Genomic DNA, 12,525 nt, shown 5'->3' on the forward strand with positions numbered 1-12,525 from the left:
GCTACACACTTCCAATTTGTCCCTATGCCAAGGGAGAGCAGAACCCACCCACTCATCCTGCCGTGCAGCATCAGCAGGTCAAGTACTAGAAATAATACACAAAAATGGCATAACTATTTTAGCACTTGGAGTTTTACTTCTGAAGGCAGGAGGGGTAGAACATTTCTGTTTAACTTTCTCTCATTCTCCAGAAAATGACTTACAGTTGAATCATCCCAGTCATTACTATTTCTATTTATTGCATGCACTGCACAGGATTAACATAATTATGTAATTTAAAGTGATTAGACAGTGACATTCAGCCAAATAACACTGTCTGTTGAGGAAATGAAAAGTAAATAAACTGAAGTTTAGATCTTTTCACCTGAAATGGACTTAAAAGAGCATTTGTTTGAAAAGGGGCTATGTAATATGTGTTGTTTCAGCTGAGCTTTGATCACTGTAGTTGAAATTCAGCTCTGCCAGAGGGATGGGCAGAAAGACAACATGCCCATTAAATTAAAGACCTCAGGATAAAACTACTTGGTGAAGGTCTTATGCTGGCTCTTGGGTTTGCTGCCTTAAATCATCTCTATGTATTTTAACCCTCTATGCAGTGCAGAGAGATGTTTTGATCAATGAACTACCTTCTATTCCAGTTTGCTAGTCATCAAATGATTGTTGGCTAAATTAAAATGTTCATAGAATTACAGAAGATAAGGCTGGAAACAAACTTAAGAGGTCACCTAGCCCACCTATGACTGAAGGTGGCTGACCTGCATCTCAAGCGTTTCTCACAGATACTTGCTAAGCATGTTCCTAAAGACCAGCATTGATTAAAATTCCCCAACCACTACAGGCGATTCAGTCCAGTGCTTATCTAAACCCAGCAAGAAAAATCTATTCTGCCTGTAAGAAAGAATCCATCCTGAATTTCAGATTCTAAGCTGAGAAACATTGAGCTTTCAAGCAGAAGAAAAACTCAAATCAACTCAAATCCCCAGATAAACAAAGCCAACATGGCGCACAGATAACGTGTAGATCATGAAAATCAGCATCTAAGGAACAGCACAGTACAAATTTTTGTCATTTTTTTTCAGGGAAAAATGAGACTTTTGAAGGTCCTTTTTAAAAACATCCATAGATGGCATTAAGCTCCACTCTTAGAAAGGAATTTTCTCTTTTCTTATGTTAACTTCATAGTGACTTTAGAGAAATAACTGAAGAAAACATAAGAAAAAAGATTAATTAAGAAGGATTTAACACCATCTTTTATGACCTCTATTTACAACCAGCAGGGAACATGAGTAACACATTAAATAAAACAGATTAATACATGCAAAAGCACTAACTATTTGTATGCCTCACACTACAATGAGTTGTTTCAGAGACAGAGAGAGGCAACCAAGCCTACAAGAGGTATGTTCCTAAGAATGCAAGAGCACCAAATAGTGCACCATATTTTCATGAAGTATTACCTGAAAACTATTTTACATAGAAAATGTTCCTTTTTTTTGTCAGTATGTTCATCTTAAATAGAAACTTGCCCACAGTTTTCTCAAATTGCCCCTTCTTAGATGCTGTGATGCAAAGATCCCTTTGCAAAGTAGCTTTCCAAGAGAAATAAAAGGTATACTTTTTATGTTGCTTTATTTTCCTTCTTTAGAAATTCTGATCTTTCATTAGCATTTCTCATACTTTCTATAGTTTCTGTTTCTGTAATTTCATGAAAGATTCCTCTCCTCTCACCTCTATGCCATTTTTTTTTATCTGAAATTTGCTTTCTCATTCTCTTTTTTTCCTAAAACTCTAATCTCTAGTTCCTGTTCAGGAACCAAGTTTTCTACCACTTTGAAACTCCAACATATGTAAAAACTGTGCTTAATAATTACTTGAGTTTTATGTACATCTTCCACATTTCCTTCCAAGTCCTTGAAGGAAGTTTCCAATACAGAGATCTCAATTCTGCCATGATTTCTTTCACTTCTGTTCCAGCAGAAGATACTTTCTTCCCCCTTCTCCGTTTTATTTTGCCTGCAAGTGAAGCACCCTTTCTACCTGAGATCAGAGAGTTCCCTTTAAGCTATGCTTTGTTGATTCTTTTTTCTGGCAGGTTATAAAGAAGCGTTTGATATATGCATCTTTCCTGTTTCCTAACATCAGAAAAAAGCCTGGGTAATGTTTAGAGTCATCTTTTGCTAATGTAACTAGAAAATACTTGTGGCTGACTGGGAGACCAGGGACATAAAGCTTCTTCCGTAGTATCCAGAAGTACAGTGCTACAACAACCTACTGCAAAAAATGAAGGCAGGATGGAGAAAAAAAGGAACAAGCAGACTGACCGAGCAATTGCTTGCTAACTGCAAATCAGTGGCTCACTCCTCATTTCCTCCGAAGATCCCAATGACTTGAATAGCTATTAGCTTAACGGGCCAACGGTGGATATTACCACGGCCTGGGAGCCATAGAGATGTGCACCAAGATCCCAGACTTACAAAAGGAGATATTGCAAATGGGGACTGTCAGCAGGAGTTGTTCGCAGGGGAAGTGTTAGACATGGAGAATGTTATCACATAAAACAATGGAAAACAGATTACTGAAAGATGTGCCTATATTTGTTTGAAAAGTCAGTCAGTCATAGATGCATTATAGAAACAGGAATTATGAACATAAAATAATCATGACTACATAATTAAATAGCCTTTTAAAATTATTTTTTTCTTGCCTTAATTTTCCATCTGATTAAAATTTCCCACCAAAGGCCCTCAGACTTACAGGGCTTTGATTTTGGCAATGTATTACAATTCTGGCAGGTAGCCAGCCTTTTATTTTTATCCCTCAATCCTTTGGTCTCTTCTTCATATATTTCTCATCTCGCAATATTTTTTTTTCCTCTAGTCACAGAACATACGTAAACAACTAGAATTATTTTTGGAGTACAGAAGCATAACATGCTCTATTTCCGTTTCTAACAAGAGATCATATTCTTGCAGATTCTTATTTTTTTTCTTCAACGATTAGGTTTGAGCAAACATTTGTGTGTAAACAAGATATATTTATTAGGTATTTTACTTTATGATGCTGAGAAACTGTCAAGTTCCCTAAGCACAGCCAAATAAAATTAATAAAAATAAAAATATTAAAATGTTATTTAAAAATTAAGTTACATTCACACAGTTGACACATACTGCTGACTTTTCAAAAATATTTATTATCTAGTGACAATGTACTCAGTACTATGTGCATTGCAAATCCACCTCCAAAACCTCAAAGACTAGTTTACCAGAGTGCTTAAGAACATAGCAGACATGCTAAAGTGCTTCACTGAATCTCAAAAAGCTGAAGTACATCCTTAATGCTTTGTCCTCCAAGCCTACCTCAATGAAAGGATATCATATCTGCAGCATTTACATATTGTTTTTTCCTTGGGAAACTCAGTAGAACTAATTCTCAATCAAAGCTTTGAAATATTTATTCACTGTTATTTGTAATTGCAGTTAGTAACTCACGATATGCTTGTTTTGTCTGAATGATCATTTTTAATGTTACCGTCAATATTTTTTAAAACCCAGTCCACATGTATCCTGTTAGATTCACTAGAATGAAATCCAAAAATGCCTTTACACATGTGTTCATGCTTTATTGATTTCAACTTTCACCTATATATCCTCTGCTATATATCTTCTAAACATTTTTCTCTTACTGAATCAGCAACTGCACATTTTAAACTCAAATAAATCTATAGTAGATTTAAATTTCTGAGTTAACTGAAATTTCCAAATGTTATCTGCCCCCTAAAATATCTCTCCTGTAAAACTGTGCAACTTGGAGACATCATTCCCTTTTGAGTGGCTTTTATAAAAAATTAATGCTGAAGTAAAATAAAAATCCTGGCAAACACCTGTGCATTTTAATACTTAATACGTCCACTACAATCAGTAAGTCTGATCGATTTGATAGTATTTTAACCTGAGCTGCTGACTCCAACACTCTTCTGTCCTTCCTGTCCCAACTTCTGCCACAGAGCCTAATGTTATTGAATGTCAAGACCTTCTTCTAAGCCCATCTATGTAGTCACAGTTTTTCCTTAGAGAATATAACAACTGCTAAGGCATTCTACATCATTAATACATCAATGGATATACAAATTAGGTGTTTTTTAGACACCGAAAAAGCATGATAAAAAGATATGCTAGAAATATCCTGAATTAATTCTATCAATATTTGTCATCGTCTTATTTGGCACATATATATATAATGCGTGAATATTTTATGGAGTCTGTAAATTGTCCTTTGTGTGACATTTTGCACTCCGTCTTTTCCAGTCAAATCTGTTGATTCCAGTTGGTGACCTACTTCTTGTGTTTCTTTGGACCAATTTGTCATCCCAGTCATGTGGTCAAAAGGGTACAAAAAAAAAAAAAAGGCCTATAACTGTTCCTTCAGACACACCATGCTGCTTGGGGTGCTCCTTCTGAATTCGTCAGAAAAAATTATTGAGGGACATGTAGCAGATGAGAAAGAGAGCACATAATTGCAGATAAGCTTTGATCCTCTGGAGGTATTCCTCACCACAGCATTTATAGAAGTTTCTTCTTGCTTAGGATGGGTTTGTGGCTTGCTTTGACATCCTCACATTATGGTGCTCTCTATTTTTATAACTTCATTTTTTTAGCCATAGGATTAATTTCCTCAAAAACTGTACAGTTTTGAAAGCTTTCACTCTTTCTGTGAACATTCCTCATTAGAGAGAAGTACAGCTGTGATGCATTTTGAAACATCTTTTATTGTGTCCTACGCAAGCTAACGAAAACACTTAATAATAGCAAGTGATGCCTCGGATAAGAAGATGCTATTTTTGTAGTGTAACTGCTGCAGACTGTCTGCAACCATGTTACAGCCCTGACTCAGCAATCTATCCCTCTTAATCATAGTACCTGTGCAACATGCAGCAGTGTAAGGTGTGCACTGCAGCCTTACACACATCGTCCTTAGGAAAGAGCCAAGTGCTCTGTTGAATGGGAACGGACTGAAGCATGTATTTTACTGCACTACAGCCCACTATCATATTCTTTTGATCTAGATTACCTCAATCTGCATTTAAATTCACGTACTTCTCTGACCTAGCTCTTATCATGGACCAGCAAGCATAAAGGAGTGGAGAGGAAGCCATGCCACTGACAGGGTGAGACCAGAGGTCCACTAGAAACTTCCTGGGCACTTCAGATAGTGTGCCAGCTGCACCATGTTGGTTGCTGCCTAAAAGAGCTTCTGCCCAGAGGACATCGGTGCTGAGCAACAGAAATGTGCCTGGTCTTAAAAGAGCCAGCTGGCTCCCCATCCTTTCAAGCCTGGGAATGTAAAGGAGGCCCTAATTCTTGCTCATTTGTGTGCGCAGTGGGAAGGAGAAAGTGAAAGGGCCACAGGTGTTTTCATTTTTTGCTTTTACAACCTATTCTAGGTAACTCATCCTTCTCTCCATTACACAGTTTGATGGCTTGACTTAACAAGAAAGTTATCCAAGTTTTTAGTTCTGCATGCTGCCCTTTTGAAAACCTGGCAGACACACTCGGGATCTTGTTGAAGATCCAAGATCTTTGGCTACTTTCGAGGGAGTATCTGAACACATATGCTCTGAGTCATCTCCTTCTTTCCCCAACCTGTCATCTGTGCACACAACAAGCTATATAAAGGGTCATATGACATATGTTGCCCCTTTGGTCTTGCTCATAAGTATCTTAAGCTAGAATTACATGTCTTGAGCACACCTAGCAGGAAACGTTTCTGAGCAGTCCAACCATACAGAACAACATAAAGAGCATCTTTCACCCAGCCAAAAATCCATGGTGACTTTTGTGACAAACTCACTTTTTTCCTGGAAACCGAAAGAAAGTTCCTGATTTGCCACTTACGTGTGATTTGTCAGGACTTCCCACTAACAATTTCAGTTCACGTTCTATATATTATACATTAGCCAGGCACGATTAAAAGCTTTCAGCTGTAGCCTCCATGTACAAAAGATGTCCCATTTACTGAAGTATTGAGATTGTAGTTTCTTCCAGAAAGCAAAAGTTCCTAACATGTCCAGTAGACCAAACACAAATAACATACTCCCTTGAAGGAGCACTGGTAGCCACAAAGGTAATGAAAAGCAATTTGCTTCATCATTTGCTTGCTGTAGCCATTTACTTGGGCATTCCAGGTACTTGTTAATACCTACTCAAAGGGCTGGAGCAGATCTACATATCTCAATGAGTTCTTCTGGAAATTATCAGTATCCTTGATTTGAATAATTTTGTCTCTCATTTTTAAAATACAAAATTTCAGTCAATAGTCTGCTTGCTTGTTCCCATGCTACAAGCTTCTGGCAGCATGTACTCAGTTTAATGACAGACTTGGTTCTGTTCCAGCAGATTATTAAAAAAAAGTGTTCTGATGAAAAAATCAGCTGTGTTTAAATAGCTACATAGTGCAACAAGACAATTTGAGGGTTTTGGCTGTTTTTTCCTCTTACAGACCCTTATCGGGCCAATATACACATACACACAGACAGTATTCAAAGGAGAATTTAGCAATGTGTTTGTGCTTAAGTTTCATGATCTGCCAAACACATTACAGTAGATGCATTATTGTTGCTCCATGTTTCCATAGCCGGGCTTATTCAAGAGACCAAGTAGCTTAGCTTAACACTAGTCACTTAAGGTATGCATGGATTATTTCTTTTAAATATGACTACTTAGAACTTTAACAAGGATGCATATATACTTTAATACTTGTCAACAATTTATTGTAAAAGCAGCAAGGTGGCTGCTAAACTGCCAATTATCCTTCTTCCATGTGCTAAATTATTGCTACATATTTTTGGAGATCCTAACAACAGTGCTGGAGAAAGGACATCAAATGATGCTTAGAAATGCGATACACATTTTCATTTCACACTCCATCAGTTTTTACAACTAGAGCTCCATGAAATGTATGAGAATACTTGGCTAACAGCCATATCTACTGAGGTGTAAAATAAGGATCAGATCTCTTTTAAAAAGAGTTTCATTTTCTTTACATGACTAAATCAGATGTTGACCTTCTTCCAAAATATATTGTAAATATTCTGTATCTCTACCCATCAATTAATTTTGAATCTCTGAATCCAATTTTGACACGTTTTAACAGTCATATAATCAATCAACTTTTTTTTAAAACAGTTTTGTAAAGCAAAATAAACCAATTCACCCTTCCACCAAACTAGAACTGAAATACATTGAATTATATAATCACTGGTGCTAAATCTTTTCAATTCTACTAAGTTCTTTCCTCATCTTGCACCCTGGAACAAGAAACAAGTGTATTATTGCCTTTATAGTCAGCAAAGTAAAGCTATGGGCATCAGCAAAAACACCTTTTAAATTCAGATTTCAATCTGTCAGGAAAGATTAAAGCTTCATGCATATATAAAAAGGGAACTATAAAATGATAACAGATCCATAGCATGGAATCATTATGCTTGAACAGCTGCTGTTTTATCAGTGTAGTAAAGCAGAAAATGTCTTTTACTCACCTCTGTTAAACCAGAAACTTCTCCTTTTGCTAACGGTCTGGTGATGGATGCAGTGTAAACTCTGGCATCTGACACTGGTCGCCCTTTCATATAATGTTTCCCAGCTTCATAAATATTCACTTCTACCATCTTACCCATTAACAGAGGATCCTTTGGCACAAGAACCTTTCGAGTAAAGATAAAGACATAGTTACTAAATACCACAAAGAACATCAGTGTCTCCAGCTTCCACTCAGAAAACAGATTTTTGATAAACTTCAGAGCAAATCCTAAAACTTTAAAATTTTAGTCACCAGCATACACTATAGCCCCTGACACACTTGACCAGTAACATCTCCAGCTTGCATTCTTTAAGAGCTTTGCAGTGTTACCTCAGCTCTTTTCAACTCCAACTGATTCCATGAGTCGTGTTTTTTGATTGATGAGGAAGTTGGGCCTGAGTTGCAACATCTGAATCCAGACCCAAACAGTTCCCAAGGGCACTTATACTACACAATTGTAACAGACTGCTGTAAAGCTTCCTATTTTCACATTTATCTCATGACACTTTTCTTTTTTAAATGTTTTTGAGTCTGTAAATGCTTCAGGACAGAAATTATGCCCTTGTTTCTGTTTGCACAAGCCCTTATTTTGATTGCGCAGATCCATCGCAGCTGAGATGCATGATTGACAATGAATCCTTGTAAAAATGGATGAGTGTGTTTCCTGGGTCAGCACCTAATGCCACCCTTTCCTGAATCTGCACAACCATGATATCAGACAGTCCCATAAGAACTTCACAAAAAAGACACTGCATAACAGATGTTCCTAGGTCATGCATGTTACAAAAGAAAAAGCCCGACATATAGGAGCAACACTTTTTGCTGGAAGAACAAATGGCATAAAAAGGTTCTAAAAATAGAGAAGCAGTTAAAAAAGAAAAGCAGAGTCATTTCCTGATTAAACAATGAAAAATTGAATCATGGGGACTTACTTAATCACATTTACTTGAAGCTCACCCACGCACAAATGCAAGCTTTTCAAAGGCGATGAGCACATACGTATATCTTGATTTCTGGATGCTGAAACGCCTTAAAATGGCTTGATTTTTAGACAACATGTACAAAGGATTTTCAGAGGAAAACTCTGTGCCCTTCTTAATTTTCACCTATCACAAGTATTGGTTGTCTCAGTTGGAGGAAATCATCACCAGTAGTTTCCCTTTTTCTCCTGACGGCTCAAAGTGTTCATGACTGTAGGAGGTTCCAGATCCTAGGATTCTGCTGAGCTTCCTAAGCATCTTCCAAGAAAAGCAGGTATCTTTGCCTTTCAGAGATGGGCAAGCTGAGACTGATTGGAACTAAGTGGCAAACACAAAGCCAGGATCCTAATGTTGAGACAGTATTACAATGCGACTAGATCACAGTTCTTCCCAATAGTTCATCTCCAGCAAATTTAAATCAAAGGAAAATTAGGTAACTAAGTATCACTGGACCTGTGACCTCTGCAAATCGTGGTACCTTCATATTCGAAATGGCAGTAACTAAATATAAATCCTCAAGGACAGACATGGGTAAGTGACTACTATTTCAGAAAAAGAAAGAGGTTAAATGAACATATCTGGGAGGTAGTGTAAACAACCAAGCAGCCAGGCTTGGTGTACACGCCTACATATTTCTGATACGAGTATCTGTCAGGAAAAAATCCCCAACCCTATTTCTAAGAAACAAAGTTATACCAACAGACACCCTCATCTTGACTGTTGTTCTGGCAAAGTACCCTTTGGTCTGTTTAGACTACTCTCTCCAATGAACTACCTTAAACTACACCACCAAAGCCTCCACAAATGTAAGCTGCAGTTCTACCAGAAAGTCTGTCAGTATAGCTCTACCGATGTGGCTCTAATAGCAAACTCTTTTAATATAGATGAGCTTAGTGAAGAGAGAATAGGTTTGATAACTATTTGAGTTAACAGAACATTACAACAGGACTCCGAGCTTCAGCTTCCAAAGTATAATACGATATTTAGTGACTCGACAGTGGTTTTCAATTTACTATCATTAAATTTACTGCTAGTGAAATTAGTCACCAGCACCAAGTCTTGTCCTTACCTGGGCAAACAGTAGGATATTAACCTTGTCAAACATGCCACACAAGATTTTAGGGAAAAGACATACATTTTAATAATGGAAAGTATTTCTTCCATAATTAAATTTAAAATTACTCCCTATGTTACTGTTTGTATTTTGTGTATTCTTTACCAGTCCCAATCAGGACCTGTATTAGGTGCTTTACAAACACCCCATGAAACATCAACACTTTTTTTTTTTTTTTGCACATACTGCTTTTCCTTTAATTAATGAAACTTTCATAAAACAAGTACTGAACACTAAAAAGCCCCAAGCAATTTTTCATCTCCATATGGAAAACCATATTCCTCAAATCTGACAGATAAGCTACAAAAGCAAGAAACAGTGATATGTAAGACATAGACAGAGGTGAGAGATGTAACAAAAAAAAAGAGATGTATTAAAAAAAATTAAACTGAGGAAAAAATAATTAGTGAACCAGATACCTAATAGAAACATTTCAAGAGCAGTAATGTTACTTGCTCCTAAGCAAAAATAAACAAATAAATGCTGTGACATTACCCAGAACCAGAAGAAAGCACTATTGGTGACTATATAAGCACAGCCATCATCAACAGCCTCACCAGGTTCAGACAACTCAATCACTAAAGGTAGCAAAAGCAAACTGCCTGCAGCTCAGTGCAAGAAAATGGAGAGCAAGCCAAAGGCAAAACCAGAATGAAATCATGATGATTCAGAAAAGCCAATTTTATTGGTTTTCAGCAAGTCATCTGCTTTTGAGCAAAACCAGTAATTTTGTGAAACAGATGCTGTTACTTCCTTCCTAGCTCAAAGATAATGTTTCTGCGTGGAAAGAATTCATTTATAGAAAGTACACAGAAGGAAATACAACATATCAGGCTGAAGTGTTCATCTAAAGAACTTTCTGACCCCTCCTACCGCTTGAAATTTTTTTTTTGCAAATTGCATTGCCTGAAAGGATTTTCTGAAAGATTAATGGAAATTATTAAAATTCCACAATTCAGAAAACGATGCTTTGGAGACACAGAAATTAAAATTACTGCAGTAATTAAGAGCTTCTTAAACCTTCCAAATAATGTTATTTGGATACATAGCATGTATCCTCCTCATGCTGTATACTCAAAGAGTCACTGTGTATTACTTAACATAATTTCAGGTAAACTGTATTTACAACACAGAAACTAAATATCTCATAAACAATTCTTGATGGTCACACCTCTCCTGGAAAATGTTTCTTATTTCTTACTTGTTTTTTTGCGCTGTGGCACACTGTGCTGCTGAGATTATCAGAAAGCAAAGATAAAACAAAAAGATGTTATTTTGTTTATTTAACTGTACCTGCTCATAGAAAGGATTGTGAGCAACATAGTAATTGGAATCAAAGGATTCTTCTGTTACCAGAACTCTCTGCCTCTCACCAACCTGGAAAATAAAGACAAGAGAGATGTCTCAGAAAACAAAAATATTGAATTACACTCAGAAGAGAGCTGCAACTATAAACAAACACTCTTAGCAGAAATAATCAAATTCTCTGAGGAAATTTTGTGTCAGCAAGAAAGCAGGGCAGAGAAAGCCCTAGTTCAAACTGTCTAAAACTGACAGGGTTAAAAGCCAGAATGGAGGGCTAGAACTGTGGTACTGTGATGGCTTGAAAAGAAAATCCAGTTCAGAAATACAAACTGATTTTTACACATTAACACAGTAACAAATAAAAATGTCAGATGTGCACAGAGTCCGCTACGGCTTCATCCAACTAATGGAAAAACTCCCCTTCAGCATAAAATTCTGCAATCAATCACAAAAAGGTAACACCGCTCCCCCCTGCCAGGAGCCCTCTGACAAACAAAACAATTAGCAGCACCTGGGAGAAACAGGGCACTGTGGCACACTGCACAACTTCTAGATGCCATCAAGCTCATTTATTTGCCTTCTTTTTTTGAAAAGCTGCACTTGTTATTTATGCTAGGGCATCTCTTTAACCCTTTGTGGTGATTTCACTGTACCAATGAGATCACGTTGATTTCCACGACAGTGGAGTCAACACTGCATATTACCAAGACTCAATGGGGAAGAGTTTTTAGCAACTCATAGACACAGCGATATTAAAGGCCAAATAAACTCTGGGCTAAAAAGCCCAGTGTTTCAATCATACCTCCCAATTTCCAAATGCACTAACACAGTTTAAACGAAGCACCAGTTTTACAATTAGTTAATGGAAGACCAACAAATCAGTTGCAATTTAGCTGCCAAGTATGTATGAAAAAAAATCTGACTTTCCCCAAAGTTCAAAATCCCCCACACAACACCTTTTGATTTTGTCCATTACTGAGTTGTGTAATGAAGTTTATTGCCTAATTTCTGCAAACCTTGGAGGATACTTAGGTCGCATTTTTAGTCTGAGCCCATGTCTACTTTTTTTCATCTAAATGTGCCCTGGATTATTTCCAAACTATTTGACAAATGCATTCTGCAAATTACAACTGTCTAGCAAGTTAAATTTACTGCTTTTATTGCTATTTTGAGAATCAAAAAGGTTTCACATTTTACTCCAAACTTTTAAAATCTGTGAGCAAGGCTCCATTCAAGATCCTCCTCCCTCCCTGAAAGACTTCTACCATATCCTAGTGGCAGCTGTTACGGAGAAGTTTTAAGGGCTCCAGCATAAGGTCCATGTGAATTAGCAAGAAGATGCAGGTCAGATAATAATGTTTTGATTCTTTAAGGTACAAGCAGTAAAAGTAAAAGATAAGATTAGGATTTTCTCTAACAGTCAATGGCAGGAAAAAGAACAAGAAGAAATAAGAACAGCAATATCACATCTACATTACAGTGTGCATATATACTGTATATATGCATATATATACACACATACACGATATGTATATAATTCTCCACTCACCA

General features: G+C 37.0%; 1 protein-coding gene across 3 annotated transcripts in view; it reads right to left on the reverse strand.

Annotated features, from left to right (window-relative positions):
* CDKAL1 (CDKAL1 threonylcarbamoyladenosine tRNA methylthiotransferase) overlaps positions 1 to 12,525 on the reverse strand; it is a 421,878-nt gene that overhangs the window by 17,598 nt on the left and 391,755 nt on the right. For all 3 annotated transcript variants that reach the window (XM_075052405.1, XM_075052406.1, XM_075052408.1), the window contains 2 exons: positions 10,963 to 11,046; positions 7,535 to 7,699 (listed from right to left, as the gene is read on the reverse strand). In XM_075052405.1, the coding sequence (XP_074908506.1) occupies positions 7,535 to 7,699; positions 10,963 to 11,046 (249 nt within the window). The remainder of the gene's footprint in view (positions 1 to 7,534; positions 7,700 to 10,962; positions 11,047 to 12,525) is intronic.

This window comes from Buteo buteo, chromosome 20, assembly GCF_964188355.1.
Source record: "Buteo buteo chromosome 20, bButBut1.hap1.1, whole genome shotgun sequence".
In the NCBI taxonomy this organism is placed as follows: Eukaryota; Metazoa; Chordata; class Aves; order Accipitriformes; family Accipitridae; genus Buteo; species Buteo buteo.